This window comes from Galeopterus variegatus, unplaced genomic scaffold, assembly GCF_000696425.1.
Source record: "Galeopterus variegatus unplaced genomic scaffold, G_variegatus-3.0.2 Scaffold67, whole genome shotgun sequence".
In the NCBI taxonomy this organism is placed as follows: domain Eukaryota; kingdom Metazoa; phylum Chordata; class Mammalia; order Dermoptera; family Cynocephalidae; genus Galeopterus; species Galeopterus variegatus.
The window spans coordinates 270963-286714 of record NW_007726178.1 but is presented as its reverse complement, the minus strand read 5'-3'; the positions used below and the strand labels follow the sequence as shown (position 1 = coordinate 286714).

The window sequence follows — 15752 nt, the reverse complement described above, 5'->3', positions numbered from 1 at the left end:
ACCGATGGGGAATCTGTATTCTGGGACATTGCTCCAGTTCCACTTTATTATAGTGTGATTTCTCATGCTGGCAAGGACCAGCTTGCACACAATTCCGCCCTCAAGTGATTCTCTGCTGCTTCCCCCATTCTCAAAAATGTGTCTTGCTGCTTTTGGGCAATAGAACAGCTAGGTGAGGTGCAGGGCAAGTTCAAGCAGAGCACATTCACAGTTCTACTTCTGATGATTGACAGTGCTTGATTGCTGTATGAGAATCCAATCCAAAACCCTTGAAAAGCACACTACCAGGAGCTGTGAGGGATTCGAAGGAATGCCAGTGCTTCATGCCCTTAAGGAACTTGATCAATTTTGGAGAAAGGAGCAAAACACAACCACGTGAAAAGCAAAGTAATAATAATAGTTAGTAATAACAGACCATGGTAGAAGGAAAGTCACAGAACACCGAACAGTTACTGGGTCTACGGAGAAGAAATTCCATGGAACAATCAGAGGAAACTCTTGAGGGAGAAGGGTGAGGAATCAGACAAAATTTTAAGAGATTAGATTTTTGAGCTGATTGTGAGAGATGTTTACTGTTTGGCCCATAGTCTCTACCTCACAAGGTTTCTGCAAAGATTAGACACAATGTAAGATTCACAGAATGGTGCATGGGAGAAACCTTGATAGAAATTATTATTGGATAAAAGGAGGCATTCCAAATGGCAGCAGGAAAAACATGGGCTCTGGGACAGGGTCAGTAACTAAACCAACTTTGATGGAATGGAACCTGTGAGGAGCCGTTGGTAAAAAGTAGCTGTGTCTAGATTATCCAGGGTCTTGAGTATAAGAGAGGCCTGTTTAAACTTTATCCTGCAGATTTTTTATTAGGGGTGTTATGATCAAGCACTTGTCGGAAGATTGGAATTTTACATAGAAAGTGCTGTCTTTCTTGATGCACTTTGCATCATTAGCAACTGCTGTCCACTCGTACCCTAGTCCCAGGCTACATCGTGAAGCAGAAAGCAAATCACACTAATAAATGTGAAAAGACTTACTTGATTTAAAAGAAGTGTACATCAGTGCAGACAATGAACACAATCTTATGTTTTTTTGTATACATAGGTTTTCCCAATGATTATGAAGATACTTGCATATCCTATGGCTTCAATATATTTGGAAGCCAGATATTTTGGGAAAACCTGGTATTTTATATAGGGTCCCCACTTTATTTCTTCTGTTATAAAAGCATCAGCATTGATGGTATGGGTGATACCATCGTGCCTACTGAGTCACCTGTTCTCAGCATAATCAAAGCCCAGAGCAAAAGCACTGTGTTCTTGAAGGAATCCAAAGCAGAGATTTGTTTAAGGAATAAGGGAATATTACATTGTGAAGCTGGTTAAGAACTCAGAAAGGATACTTGTTTTTGCAAACCAAGGAAAGACAGACAAATGAATGAAACTAACTTACTAATCCCCATGTTCAGCTGCGTGGGTATGATTTAAGTACGTTTCCAGTAATGACTTTTGGGGATGGAATATTGACAGACCAAAGTTTGCAAGATTTAGAGAGGTCAAGGCGCCATGATCAGCACCAGCTGCATCTATTAGCTGCTTTTTAAAAAAGTGATTAATGAATGAAACACAACATGGAGTTCTGAAGAAAATCCACTGCCACAACCCAAACCAGCAAAATGGGAGATGAAGTGCTTATTGGTTGCTATTGAGAGGTTTCACTTTAGGGCAGAGCTTTATAAACATGGTGCCATTAAAAGGAGTATATGCCACTAAAGGCTGCAGGTATGCCCGGGTGGCTGAGGATAGCTGGCGGAGGTTTGGTGGGGGAGAGGCAGAGTCTCCTGGGGGCTGCCTCTCACCTCCAGCACCTCATCCTCTGGTTTAGAGTATTCAAGTGCTCGTTTTAGGTCATTTCTTGACAGAGGTTGAGATGAACAAAAGAATTCAAAGTGTCAGGAGCCACTTTCAACACATAATCAAAATGAAAGTAATGAAAGTTAAAATGATAGCTTAACCTGATGAAAAATATGATCCAGGCCTCACGCTTAACCAAGGCTCTCTCACACAAAACTAACCTCATACCTTATTTTCCATGCTGATTCATGACATGATATAATTTAGAGCTGGAAGAGGCCATAAAGACCATCTTCTCTTAAATTTTAGATAAGGAAAGGGCACGGTAAGACCAGGGACTAGCTCAAGGGACCGGAGGTTAGAGGATGAGCTGGAGGGAGGCTTGGGCTCGTTGTCCAATGCTCTTTTCATTTAGTTTAAATCTCCTTGTTTTGGGGCAAGACTATAGAGATCTTGTTTTATTTTGTGCCTCCTCTCAGTTCGGTGATTATTCAGTGGCTGCATGGTTGGTGAGGTGAATTTTGGTGAGAAAAATCTTCACTCACTTCACTGCTAGTTCAGTTTTATTTCATCCTTTTTAGGGACGATACTTTAAATTGTCATAAAAGACCTGCTGGCTAAGTTTTTGAATCTCTAGAATAACTTTTAAACTACACAGCCTGTGGACATCATCAAGAACCTTGAGAAAGTCATCAGGGCATTTTACCAAAGATAACTAGCTCCTTCCCTGAACATTGGATTGCAGGGGCCTTAGGGAAAGTCAATGAGGACCAAGTCTGAATTCCAGAGAAAGCACACAACGTGGAAACAAAGATTTTTAGCATCAGTGCCGAGCTGAAAGATTGCTGAGAAGTCAGCAGCATGCTGACCAGTGATGTGCTTGTGGATAAGGACAGAAAATCAAATCAGCACCACTAGGAGAACGTGAATAAAGGAAGGAAGGATTGAAGTGATTGTTCCCCTACTGTTGACTGTTCAGGCCGATGCTATGGCTATTATCCTGAATACATCCTTCCTCACGACTCGTTATGGGCTGTATCTAAATTTATAAATTCCCCCAGCAGGCAGCCTCCACCTCAGATGTCAAGCTGCCCATGTGTGTCTACCCTGTAAATTCCAACATAACCTTCCTGACAAATTACAGAAAAGGTGGAGACTGAGGGTCGCTTTTTTGTCATCACTTGTACCAACGCCCTTCTTGGGACCCTCCAGTGGAAGAGCAGGTAGGTGGGGAGGTAGGAAGCACCTATAAGGACATGTTACAGCTTTACAATCAAACCTGGATGTCAGGACTCAGGTCTTGAGCTGGAGAAGCCCAAGGACCAGCCTGTCAATACCACTGCACATAGCTACTGGGACATTTTTGTAGAGCAAGCATCTGATCCACTCAGAGTCCACGTGAATCTTCTCTGGCCTCAGAATGGAAAGGCAACAGGTAATCAAGGGCAGGAAATGCCTCAGACTTCCCAAATATACCAAAGTTACCAGTTTTGGAGAAGCCTCTAATATTATTTCCAATATTCTATGTTTATCAATTACATGGCAATAAATATCTTTGTATACAAATCTTTCTTCAAAACTTTTTAAGAATTTAAAATGCAATTGCCTGTTATAGTTAATTCTTCTCCTAGGCTGTGGTCTGAAAACCACTGTTTTCCCTTGGGCTCAATTTTAAGGTTTGAAAAAAATACTTTAATACTTTGGATAATGGGACACAAATGCTCAGGAAACTTGCCTATTCTCTCTTTAAATCAAGAAAGATATTCCTGCACTACAGATGGAAGGCTTCTAAGATCTGTCTACTCTCAAGCAATGGTTGGCCTCCTGGGTCACTGGCACTAGAATGAAGCAGTTTGCTCCTTTATTACAATATTTGATATAAAGTTCTCTTTCTACTTTGGGGGAAAATCATATTTTGAGAAAAAAATGTGATCCTTTGGTAAAGAGCCCTGCTAAATGCCAGGCAATGAATAAGCAACCTCCCAAATACCGAATTAGTAGAACATCCCACATCCTGGCAAAGCTGTTGCCTTGGCTGAAGAAAGTATGGGAGGATTCTTTACCCATAGGAAGAAGTTTACCTTTGGGTTCTTCATTTCTCTCTCCTCTGCTAATATTCAATAGTAACATAATATTTGCAGGGAGATTCTAAAAGGCATGGCTTCGAGTCTGAACTTTGATGTTTTCCGTGATTTTTCTAGTTTATTGGCTAATACATTCTTGAGGGATGAATCTGCAATTCTAGCCCAAAGCCTCAGCAAAGGCATGCTCAGCTGGACTGGTTTGGCTGCCACTGCTCAGCCTTCCCACACCGCTGACCCAGGCTGCTGGTGGATGGGTGGTAGGAAAGATTGCACTCCTAGAGGTCAGCCTATGGGGAGGAGGAACTGGCCCTCAGAGATATGCTCATATAATGCCCAAGTTTTGCTGCCCTAGGACAGTGGGTGGCTCTGACTAATGGCCAAGTGACTGACAGCCAGTGTGAAATTTGCACTACCTAAGAAGAGTGAGCTGGTAAAATGGAAAGACAATTCCTAGCAGGAGTGGTGGTCTAGATAGAAGCAGTGACATATTTATTGCTTTCTCTAAGCCAGTGCCATTCTAAGCACTTCCACGTATTAACTCATTTAACCCTCATAGCAGCACCACGATGTAGGGATTAAAATGATATTTTCTTTACAACCAAGGAAGCTGCTTATAATGAATACCTAAAAACATTAAAAGAAGCTTTGGAACTGGGTAATGGGCAGAGGCTGAAGGAATTTGGAGGAGCAGGTTAGCAAAAGCCTAGATTCTAGTGAGGGCTTAGAAGGCAAAAAGACAAGGGGAAGTTTGGAACTTCTTCAAGAACGGTTAAATGATGGTGACCAAAATGCTTACAGAAATATGGACAGTAAAGGTCATTCTGATGAGCTCTCAGATGGAAATAAGGAGGAGTTTATTGGAAACTGGAGCAAAAGTCACCCTTCTTATGAATTGGCTAAGAACTTTGCTGTTTTGTGTCCATGCCCAAGTTTTATGGAATGTGGAACTGAAAAGTGATGAGCCATGACATTTGGTGGAAGAAATTTCTAAGCAGCAAAGCATTCAGGCAGCTGCGTGGCTACTTCTAACAGCCTTTGCTAAGTTATGGCAGCAAAGGCATGATGTAAAGCTGGAATTTGTAATTAAAATGGAAGCAGAGGGTAAACAATTGTAAAGAGTAAAGAGCGAAAAAGGTGTTCAGAAGAGGAAACCAAGGGTATGGCCCAGCATAGTCTGCTAAGGATATTAGTACAGAAAGAGGGGTCATTAAAAGAATGGAAAAAAGACTCTGAAGGCACTTCAGAGATCTTCGAGGCTGCCTCTCCCATCACAGACCGAGAGGCCTAGAAAGACAGAATGGTTTCAGAGAACAGGGCCGGAGCACCCTCCATTGGCTCGCTGCCCAGGGCCACCCTGCATTCTAGCCCAGTGCTTCTTGGCTGCCCCAGCAGTGGCTAAATTGGCCCTAGGTGCTGCTGGACCCTCCACTTCAGAAGATACAAGCCTTGGCAGTGTCTATGTGGTGTTAGGTCTGCAGGCTTGTAGAATGCAAGAGCTGTGGAGACATGGCAGCCTCTACCTAGATTTCAAAGGATGTATGGAAATGCCTGGGGTCCCAGAAAGAGATTTGTCATGGGGCAGAGTCACTGCAGAGTCTCCACTAGAGCTATGTCAAGTAGAAATGTGTGGTCAGAGTCACAGCAGAGTGCCAAGCCCAGGTGAGCCATGAAAGTGAGATCGCCATTGGGATCCGAGAACTGTAGAGCTACCAGTGTGCAACATCTGCCTGGAAGAGCTAAAGCATGGCCTGGGAGCAGGAAAGCCGGAAGATTGGGGCTGCCTGAGGACTTGGAGGCCCAATTTCTGCACCAGTATGGAGAGGATGCTAAAATGGAGTCAAGGGAGATCATTCTCCAGCTTTGAGATTTGGTGCCTGCCCTTCTGGGTTTTGAACTTGTTTGGGACCTGTTACCCCTTCCTTTGGGCTGACTTCTCCGTTTTGGAATGACAATTTCTGTTTTATGCTTGTCCCACCTTTGCATCTTGGAAGTAGATAACTTGTTTTAATTTCACAGGTGGAAATTCAGATTTTTTTTAAGTTGGTGCTGGGATGAGTTAAGACTTTAGGGCTATGAAGATGAAATAAATGTATTTGTGTGTGAGAAGTACACGAACTTTGGCAGGCCAGGGGCAGAATGCTGTGGTTTGAATGTCTCCCCAAGCTCATGTTGGAACTTAACCCCCATGTGGTGGTGGAAGGTAGGGCCTATAAGAGGTGATCGGATCACGAGGACTGTGCCCTTGTGAATGGATTGATCCATTCATGGAGTAATGGGTGGATGGTTGAATGGGTTGTCATAGGCATTGTTCTGATGGCTTTATAAGGACTGTAAATGAGAAGGTTAGCGCTCTTGCTCATGCCATCCTCTCCATGTGATTGCCTGTGTCACCCCAGAACCCTGTAGTGATTTCCCACCCAGAAAAAGACCCTCCCTAGATGTGTTCCCTGTACCTTGGACTATCCAGCCTCCAAAACTGTAAGAAATAAATTTAATTTCTTTATGAATTGCCCAGTTCAGGTATTCTGTTACAAGCAAGAGAAAACTGACTAGCACAGAAAGAAACCGAGGCCCAAAGAGGTCACATAACTTCCTCAAAATCACATGGCTGGTAAATGATAGAGCCAGGTTTCAAATCCAGGTGGTAGGATAGTAGCGCCTGCATTGTTAACCACGACACTCTCTTGCCTAAATGTCATGGTGTTCCTATCAAAGGCACAGCAGCACTTTGTCGACCAACAAAAAGGCTGCAGTAGCCATGAAATGAAAAAAACAAGAACAAAAACAAACAAACAAAAAACAGTGAATGTGTTAATGATCCTTGGGCTTGGGAAATACATGAAGAGAAAAACAGCACAAGTCTTGGGATGACTGTGATTCCTGAACACCTGACAGCATCACCCTCTCTCAGTCTCACGGAGCCCAAGGATCCTTGATATTTGATGATGGATGTGTGCACAATGATGGCTCTTTACCATTCACAAGGCACTTAGCATTTCTCTAATAAATTAGAGATCAAAATTATTACAGAAGTTAAGCATGAAAGAGCATCAGCTCCAGGAACCTTTTAGGTGCATGTTGCAAATTATATATTGTAAACGTAACTTGCCATCAGTGTAATAGCTGCTTTTGCCACAGAGCATGGGACAACCTGTGTTTTGAACTCCTCAGATTGAAAAGAAATAAATGTGTGAAAAAAGAAGCCATGAAGCATCATGAACTCTGGAATATATTTCCACTCTTCAGGGTGATGGAAAATAATACCATTTTTGAAAGTAGTTAGAATTATTCTTTTGAGGTCAGTCTCATGTCACTTGTAGAAAGAAAAATTCACATGTTAATTGCAAGCCTTTGCACCTGTTGTTTTCCAAATTCACTCATGCATGGATTTTATTTGCAATAGAAAAAGTGTTTGTGTTTGTGGTTTCTTACATAGTAGGTGCACGCTTGTGTGCGCACACACACATACACACATTCCCCTACTCATTTAAAAATAAAGCTGTCACACTTCAAATAAAGCTGAGATCTCTTGTACATGCTTAACACTTTCATCTTGGTAATACACTTTTTATTTTGTTCCAGTCTTTTAGGTATTCTGCCCCAATAAACAACTCGAATGATTGGAATAGCTACACAAGCTTTTTGTGAATATTTTCTTCAAGTTAAATTATGAATTGCTGTTAAATTATGAAGGCTGTTTATATAATTCGTGAAAATCTGTAGTCTTGTGTCCATTTAATCTTGGTGAATCCATCGTACTGACAGAGTTCTGCTTTTAGGTTCTGCTTAAAGATTGGATTTATTTCCTCAACTTCTCATGAAATAAAAGAGAAATGAAATTGTACTTTCAGACGTATGTAATTTGGCTTCCGCACATATTCACTGAGGTTTAACGCTTCCTTAGTGTTCGCTCTTGAATCTGTCGAGGCTAGAGCTAAATGGGGCGATTCTCTCCACAGAGTTCTGGTATTTTTTTTGGTAACATCAACTTTACCATATAAAGTTTTTATTCATTCACAATAATTTGATACCTTGAGTATTATTCTATACTCACCCTCCCTTATTCCACAAGTGCTGGAAACTACCACAGTTTATAAGAATTTTATGACTACAACATAGGTGCAATTATTATTATTTTTCTCTTTATGCTCCTCTATTCTGGTGTTTCTATCTACAACCTTTTGGACTGAATCACTTCAATATGAAAAATGAGCAAGTTTTCCTATCCCTTCTTCTGTCCTACTGTTTGCTGACTGCTGAATGAGCTCTGCAATAGTGTTGCAGAAAGGAAAACAACCGACGAAGCCTGAGAATCTATGAAGATGGCTGATTGGAAGAGAAATACAGCCTGTCACCTGCTGTACAGACTCATAGAACCTTAGAGTTGGAGGAACCTCAGAAGCTGAATTTGTCTACTTCTCCCCCATCCACTGCTACTACCCTAGGGGAAGGAATCAGCATCTCTGGAGCCATGGGGCTGTGGTAATGGCCTCCTGAATGTGTCATGGGCTTCTACTTTTGCTGTCTCTCCGCCCTCCCATCTCTGATTTTATTTTCCATGAGCAGTTGGACTTATCTTTTAAAAATATGAGTCAGGTTTCAGTACACTTCTTAAAACCCTCCAATGGTTCCCATGGACTTAGACTACAATGTAGACTTCCTACCAATGGCATATGAAGCCTACAGTGTGTGGCTCCTGCCTCATTCTACATCTTGGCCTCAGGCTGCTCTGCCTGCTCCCTACTCCACAGCCACACTGGGCTTCCGTATATCTCTTGAATGCTGAGTTCCTTCCCACCTTAAGCCTTCTGCCTGGACTGCTTTTCTCCAGATCCTTTGCATGTCTGGTTTCACTCTACTGAACAGCTCTCAATTAAAAGTTACTTCCTTAGAAGCATTCCCCGACCAACTCATCGAAAGCAGCACCCTTCCTTCCCAGCAACACTGCCACATCACGCTGCTTTATTTTCTTCTCAATGTTCAAATGAATGAAAGGCTTTTATGAGGGTTGGGAGTGCATTAATTATGGTCTTACATTCTTCTTGAGCCAAAGGTCAGCAACTAGTCAGTCTTAAGGATGACTTATTTGTTCCCCCAGTCTGAGACTTTCGGGCTATGCAGTACGTCTAAACAATTTTCTGATCTACTTGTCCAGTATCTTTACCATCAGAACAAATAAAAACAAGACCCCTTATGCAAATGCAGGTGAATTGGTCACTTACTTATAGTGGATCCTGACTCAGGCCTGTTTAAGGAGCTGATGATGACAAAGCCAAAGCCTTCATTCTCTTTGCGGTGAATGACCACATCACTGGTCTGCAGGCTGTGGGAGGTGAAGCCTTCAGGGGGAGAGGCGTTGCTACCAGGCGCAGCGTGGTTGCTGTTGGTGTAGGTTGCGTAGTCACTGCGTGGAGAGCTGTGGTGGGTTGACACAGAGCCTGGACTCCTCCCGTTCTCTGGGCAAGGCTCCCCTGGAATACACATCATATATAGGCACTCAATTATTTCACAAGGCTCCTATGTACTAGGCACTGTTTTAGACACCGGCATTTTTGCAAGACTGGTTGACAGGCTTCTCTCTCACCCAGATATGCACAGCATTTGAAGGGCCATGCTAAAACTAGCTATGGAGCCTCCCAGGTCTTGGCCCAGTTCTGGCCTTCATAGCAAACACAAATAAAACCCTTAATCAGCCTCCTTTGTGCTATATGTTTATATCTTCCTCTTGTAAAGACTGCAACCCCCAGGGACAATGCCTGGTTTTACTTACTGAGCTTCTCAGTTGAGTGATAAGAGACGGAAGATGATCATAAAACAAGTAGGTAGAATCCTAAACTGTACTGCACATAAGAATCAATTAACAAACTTGCAAAAAGTATACATCTTCAAGGCCCACTCATGGTAAATTTTTTTCAGTAGACCTGTGGAAGGTTGGGCACAGGAATCTGGATCAAGCCTCCAGGCCACACTTTGAGAAGTGCTGCTGTAGAGGTATTGCAAGTAAGGCTAACAGCCCAGGGCCTGTCCATGTAAAGTGACCTACCATATTTTTCTAAGGAGCCATGGTTCTGTTTTGTGATATTCTGCTGGCCTAGAGTGTTAGTTCACTTCTTAAAATATACTTCTTAAAAGTAGCTTGCACAGCTTTTTATGTCAACCATATCTCAATAAAGTTGTTTAAAAGAATAAATAAATAAATAGAGATTTTTGTTTTAAAAAAAGCAGTTTGCTCACTCTAGGATCAAATTTAATAATGATATCAGGCTTAGGAATTATAAATTTTCAATCTTTCAGGAGGTGTTGGAGATGTTGCTTATTTACACACCATATTATTACAAAGTACACTGTATTATTAACCAGACAAGCCAAACCAGTACTTTTATGAGAAAGCAAACATATTTACTTAAAGAAATGTTACAAAGCCGGCAGTCAGAGAAGCTAGTTTTTGAAAGAAAGTTGATCTGCCATCCAGAAAGAATTTTGCCATTTTAATTTAATACCTCAGTATTGGTACTCTGGTCAAAAGAACTGAAGTGGGCACCCAGTCTACTGTAATTAGAGATAGGACTGTTTCATTTCCAGCTTACAATTTGATGAGTGTATTCTAAATATGTTTATGGAAGAGAAGAATAACAAGATGAAAAATAATCAAAATTAATTATTCCTTTTTGGGTCTCTAGATATGATCTCCTACTTAGAACTCTGGAAGATGTCTCATATGGCAAGTTCAAAATAATTAGAAAAAGTTCCACGGAAGGCTTTTAACTTTTTAAGCTATAATTCCATTCTGAATTGAAAAAGTCAGGGAGAAAGAACAGAGACTCTGAGAGATGTTTTGTTACACTGATACCTAAAGCAGGAGCTGCATTTATTCATACACCAAGATTTAAAAAAGGGCCTTACAAAAATATATTTACTTTTTGTTTGTAATAACAGAATGAATGAGACACAGGCTGCTGCTTATTATTATTTGGTAAATTTGATTTTTCTATAAGATTTAATTAATCAGGTGTTGATAAGAGAAAAAAATAGATGCTTTTCATCTCCAAGAAATGTGCTGATGTCATACAAGAACAAAATGTAAATGTCAAAGCCTTTCCCTCTTTTCAATCAGAATTTAAAACTTCTGCATGTAAAATGTACCCTCCCTGCTGGAAAACATTATCCAAAGACAAGCTGTTATGTCTTGGTGAAGCACATGTCCTTTATCAGTCCTTGTGCAAGCTGGAAATAAGGTGATTAGAGATAGTCAGGAAGAAGAAAAACAAACAATTATTTCGCTGCTACATTAAATTGAAAATCTCCCCGACTTATTGGACCGAATCAGTAACTAAATGTCATAGGCAGTGACAAGAGAGATCTCATTTTCTGGCTGGCATATTTTAGGGGGTTGAGAGCTGTGGATGTCAGTAAATCAGCAGCAAAGGAAAACCATCTGTCTTTGCAGTAAGTGGCTGGGAGTGGCTATGCCACAGGTTCTAGAGACAGAAAGATAATCATTGACTAAGTCAATGTGAGCGGTCCATGGGTAAGTGAAAGAGTCAAATATATTCATAGAATACTTTTCTATTGCTTTGGGACTGCTCTTTCAACTTCTGGCACAAAATTCTTTATCTTCAGCAAAATGAGCATACAGCATTTAAAACCAAGAAGTGAAGAAGACTTCCAAGTTTGCCCTGGGCTTGTTTGGGGTCTCTGACACTTGAAAACTGGCAGCATCATTGCCTTTGAGGGATTGATCTTACATCATTGTTCTGGATGAATCTGAATCCAAATCAGACTGTCTTCTTCCCAACGACCCTTCCTGGTATAGGGTGGCAATAACATTGTTTTAGAATAATAGAATAAAACATCACTAGGGGACTAAATATTATGTGCAATTTTTTTCTTTAATCCACTAATTTCTATAACCCCTGACTCATTCTTCTGGCTCACACACAAATGGGTGCACAGAATTCAGTCACTTAGTATATACTCAAGTCAAATAATCAATTTTTAGATTAAGCTTCCGTTTTGTCTCCACTAGTCATACTGGAAATCACTACTGCGCTGACCGGGAGAGGGTCTCCCTTTGGGAAGGTGGGAGTCATTGACAATGCTTGCAATGGCTTAGACCAGAACAGTTAACCACTGGTCAGGGGCTGTGCCTGGTTTGCACAGAGCTGGCCTGTACTTTGTTTAATAATCTTTAACACTAATTGCCAATGTTTATAAATAGGAAGATGTTACAGAAATATGGATTCTCAGTGACTTGAAATATTTGGCAATAAATCAGCTGGAGCTGAGTAATGGCTGCTCCCTTTCCTGGTATGTGGTTTGCAGGTCACCACAGTTCTGACCACATCCCAGTGCTTCTTGCAAATACCTGATTTACTCAATTATTGACTCATTTATCCATAGAGTGAGGGATCTGCAGGGCCGAAGGGACTTGTTCAACTGGAGCCTTTGTTTCCCTTCTATACTACACACTGGGTACCAGGATTGTAGGATTCTGTAACCACACAGACCTTGCCTGCTTCCAGGACTGTCTCCTGAAAGTATGACAGCCTTGCAGATGGCACATCTTGCCATGAAGCATGGCTGCAGCAATGAGGAACATGTGTGGACAGAGCTTGGATACATGGGCTGGGGTGCCCACATGCATGTGTGCCGGGTCCCTCACAGTACCTCATGGGGCGGGGGCAGCCCATGGGTGATGGGCCTGCAAATGGTAGGGGCTGGCCTCCACAAATGCCTGCAGGCACACCTGGTTTATACTCAGCAAGGCAGCCAGCTTATTTAAATGGGTCACATGCTCATAGACAAAGAACAAGGGAATGCATTTAGAATTGACAAAAAGTGTAGTAACCAGGACCAGGAATGCACTGGCACCCTAAACACTGGCTAAACTTTTCACCCAGCTACCAAGAGAACCTTCCCTTTCTCAGCATTAGACAAAGAATGAGACTTTCCCTTAGGAGTTAGAGAAAAGATGCTAAAGCTTTAAAACTAACTCTAACATGTTTTGATTAAGTCATAAAACTTTATTTCACATCAATTCTAGATTTACGCTTTAGGAATTTCCTCAGAGACACCCTCCTCTCAGACGAATGGTGTGCATTCAAAATAATGTGTGAGGTTGAATGTCTAAAGTTGAGCTGCTAAACATATAAATATTTATACTTTCAGTGTAATAATTAAAGCCACTCTTCAAATATCTTTGGGAAGAAACAACTAAATATTAGTGGCGTAGATAAGACATCTCTCAAAACTAGTTCAAGGCTTAAGATCTGTGCTACAATTATTTGGTAAATAAAATTTATATTAGTCCATTTCTGTTGCTTATAACAAAATACATGGAACTGGGTAATTTGTAAGAAAATTAAATTTATTGATCAGAGTTTCCGAGGCTGGGAAGTCCAAAGTCCAGGGAACACATCTAGTGAAGGCTTTCTTTGGTGATGACTTCAGTGATGGCAGGTGTCACATTGCAAAAATGGTGGAGCAGAGAGAGCAGAGACTAATCTCATTCACTCTCCTTTTAAAGCCCTCTAAACCATGCCCCTGACCACCATTATTAAATCCATTCATTACAGTGTGGTCCTACAATCTAATCACCTCTTCAAGGCCCCACCTTTCAATTACCATAATAGGATTTCCCATCCTCAACAGTTACAGTGGGAATTAAGCTTCTAACATAGGGACTTTGGGGGACACAATTCAATCAACCTACAGCAAAACTGGAGGTGCTACTGGATAGTTTCTTCCCTTATTCAACAACTTCTCTCTTTTGAGGATCTAGCTTGCCATTGCCTGATTGCAAATTTTGACTTCTATCTTGAGTGTGTACATTAAAAAAAATAATTTAATAATTGGGGCATGTTTCAGTGTTATTTTAATTTTTGCTCAGTGCAGTTAGCCTGTCTGTAACTCTCAGAATGAATATGTTCTTTACCTTGAGCGTCCGTTAGGAAGCCAGTGCCCTCTGTCGTCTGAGGTGGGGCAGGACATTTGTACACACCGAGGCGAGAAGGCTGAAGGGTAGAATCCCTATGGCCTGCCTTCTTTTCCAGCTCTTTCCCCACAATACTGTTCCTTTGTGCAAGAACGTGGCAACCCTGCCCCTCTTCTTGCTTCTCTGTCTCTTCCCAAGCTGACCGCTGACTTCCCATCTCAGCCTAAGCCAGACTTGTACCTCCACTGCCTTTGTTTATGAAAGTGTAAAAATAATAACAATGATAACAACAATCCTTGAAAAGGCATCTCCACTGTCATAGCCATTTGTAGTTGTCCCTTCTTGCTTTGGAGAAATGGCAGCTATGAAGAAAGGTCATCTTCCCATGCCTTTTAAATCTTTTCAATCCTATTTCTAGGCATTTCTTTGCTATGGAAGTATCTTTTGCTGAACTCAATCATTTTCAATACTGACGAAGCTTTCAAGGAAGAGTGGGCTGAATTAACTTGGAAACTCTCTTGGTGTGAATGAGCAGTCTGCAGCAGAACATTTTCAAAAATTAAATGCACTTGAAATGCACTCAAAAGCCAAACTGAGTAAAGTTGGTAAGAACTGCAGCAAAGAGCATTTTATAGAAGTCACATGATCCAGAATACAAATTGCCAGAATATATTTTTGCAGCATTTGGCACACACTCCAACAGCCTGGGTTGATTAGAACAAAATTTAATTTGCAATAATCAGCTGGTGGCAAAGGGAGCATGAAATTATGTTGGTGCATTGGTTTTGCATTTTGCAGTGTATTTCCTTGTAAATCGGGTATCTTTTAAATTTATCTTTAGGTTACAGAACATATAGCACAGCAAACTTTTCATTAGAAATCACTCTTCTGGGAGAGAAACAGTTAAATGTTAACTAAGCAAGCACTGTCTTTCTCCTGGCATCTTGTGCAAGGATAAGGCATAATTCAAGATGTTTTACTTCTTTGGGTCAAGTGGCATGCCATGAATTTCTGAAAATGAACAGCACCTCTTAGCAAATCCTCTATATGACACTAGATATATAGCAGTCTGTACTGGTGAGGGCTGACAATTCTTCTACTTGCCCTTTTAAATGATTGCCCTTGTTCAAAGTCTACTTTCTAGGGGACTCAAAAAAGAAAAGGATTTTTAGTCTGACTAATAAACATTATCCTTTCTAGTCATTCACAGTCTGTGATTAGCTGGTGGTCCTTTTTTTGATTCAAATGTTATGATAGCACATTTGGAAGACTCCTTACAATAGGGAGTGCCATTTGCTAAAGGTTGACCTAACGTCTTTGAATTCACTGGGGTGGGGACACTGGGAGAGTTGGGAGGGGGACTGAAAGTGGCATAAAGAAATAAGCACTGGCACTAGATATAAGAGACCATCTGTGCACTGTCACTGACTCACTGTGTACTACTGGGCAGGCTACCAAACCTCTGGGCCTCAGTTTTCACGTTGCTAAGATCTCTCCTAATTCTAATATTGATGATTCTGTATAAGGGGTGGTCAAGAGTCTGAGAACAGAGGCCAGCAGGCTGCTGGGGTAGAGGTGACAGCAGAATGTCATTGGAGCTGCTGCTCCTGTGATTCACAGAACAAACAATGGGAGGTCCTGAGGGAAAATCTATAATCCGAACATTACTGAATTCTCAGATTATAATAAATATTGCTCTGCTTGTAACAGACATATTCCTTAAAAATATAAATCTTTTTTGGAGGGTTGAGATAGTTAAGAGAGATAAATCAAATCATATTTACAAGGGCTGAATATAAGGGCTGACTTTTAGAAATATGTTTTTGGTGGATTCTTTTATGAAGCTAAGAAAATGGTTGTAAAGGGAATTATTACTTCTAATTT

At 41.2% G+C, this 15752-nt stretch overlaps 1 protein-coding gene across 1 annotated transcript in view; it reads right to left on the bottom strand.

Moving 5' to 3' along the window:
* Positions 1 to 15752, bottom strand: part of MAGI2 (membrane associated guanylate kinase, WW and PDZ domain containing 2) — a 340007-nt gene that overhangs the window by 127821 nt on the left and 196434 nt on the right. Inside the window, exon 11 of the mRNA XM_008577562.1 lies at positions 9157 to 9405. Coding sequence (XP_008575784.1) covers positions 9157 to 9405 — 249 coding nt within the window. The remainder of the gene's footprint in view (positions 1 to 9156; positions 9406 to 15752) is intronic.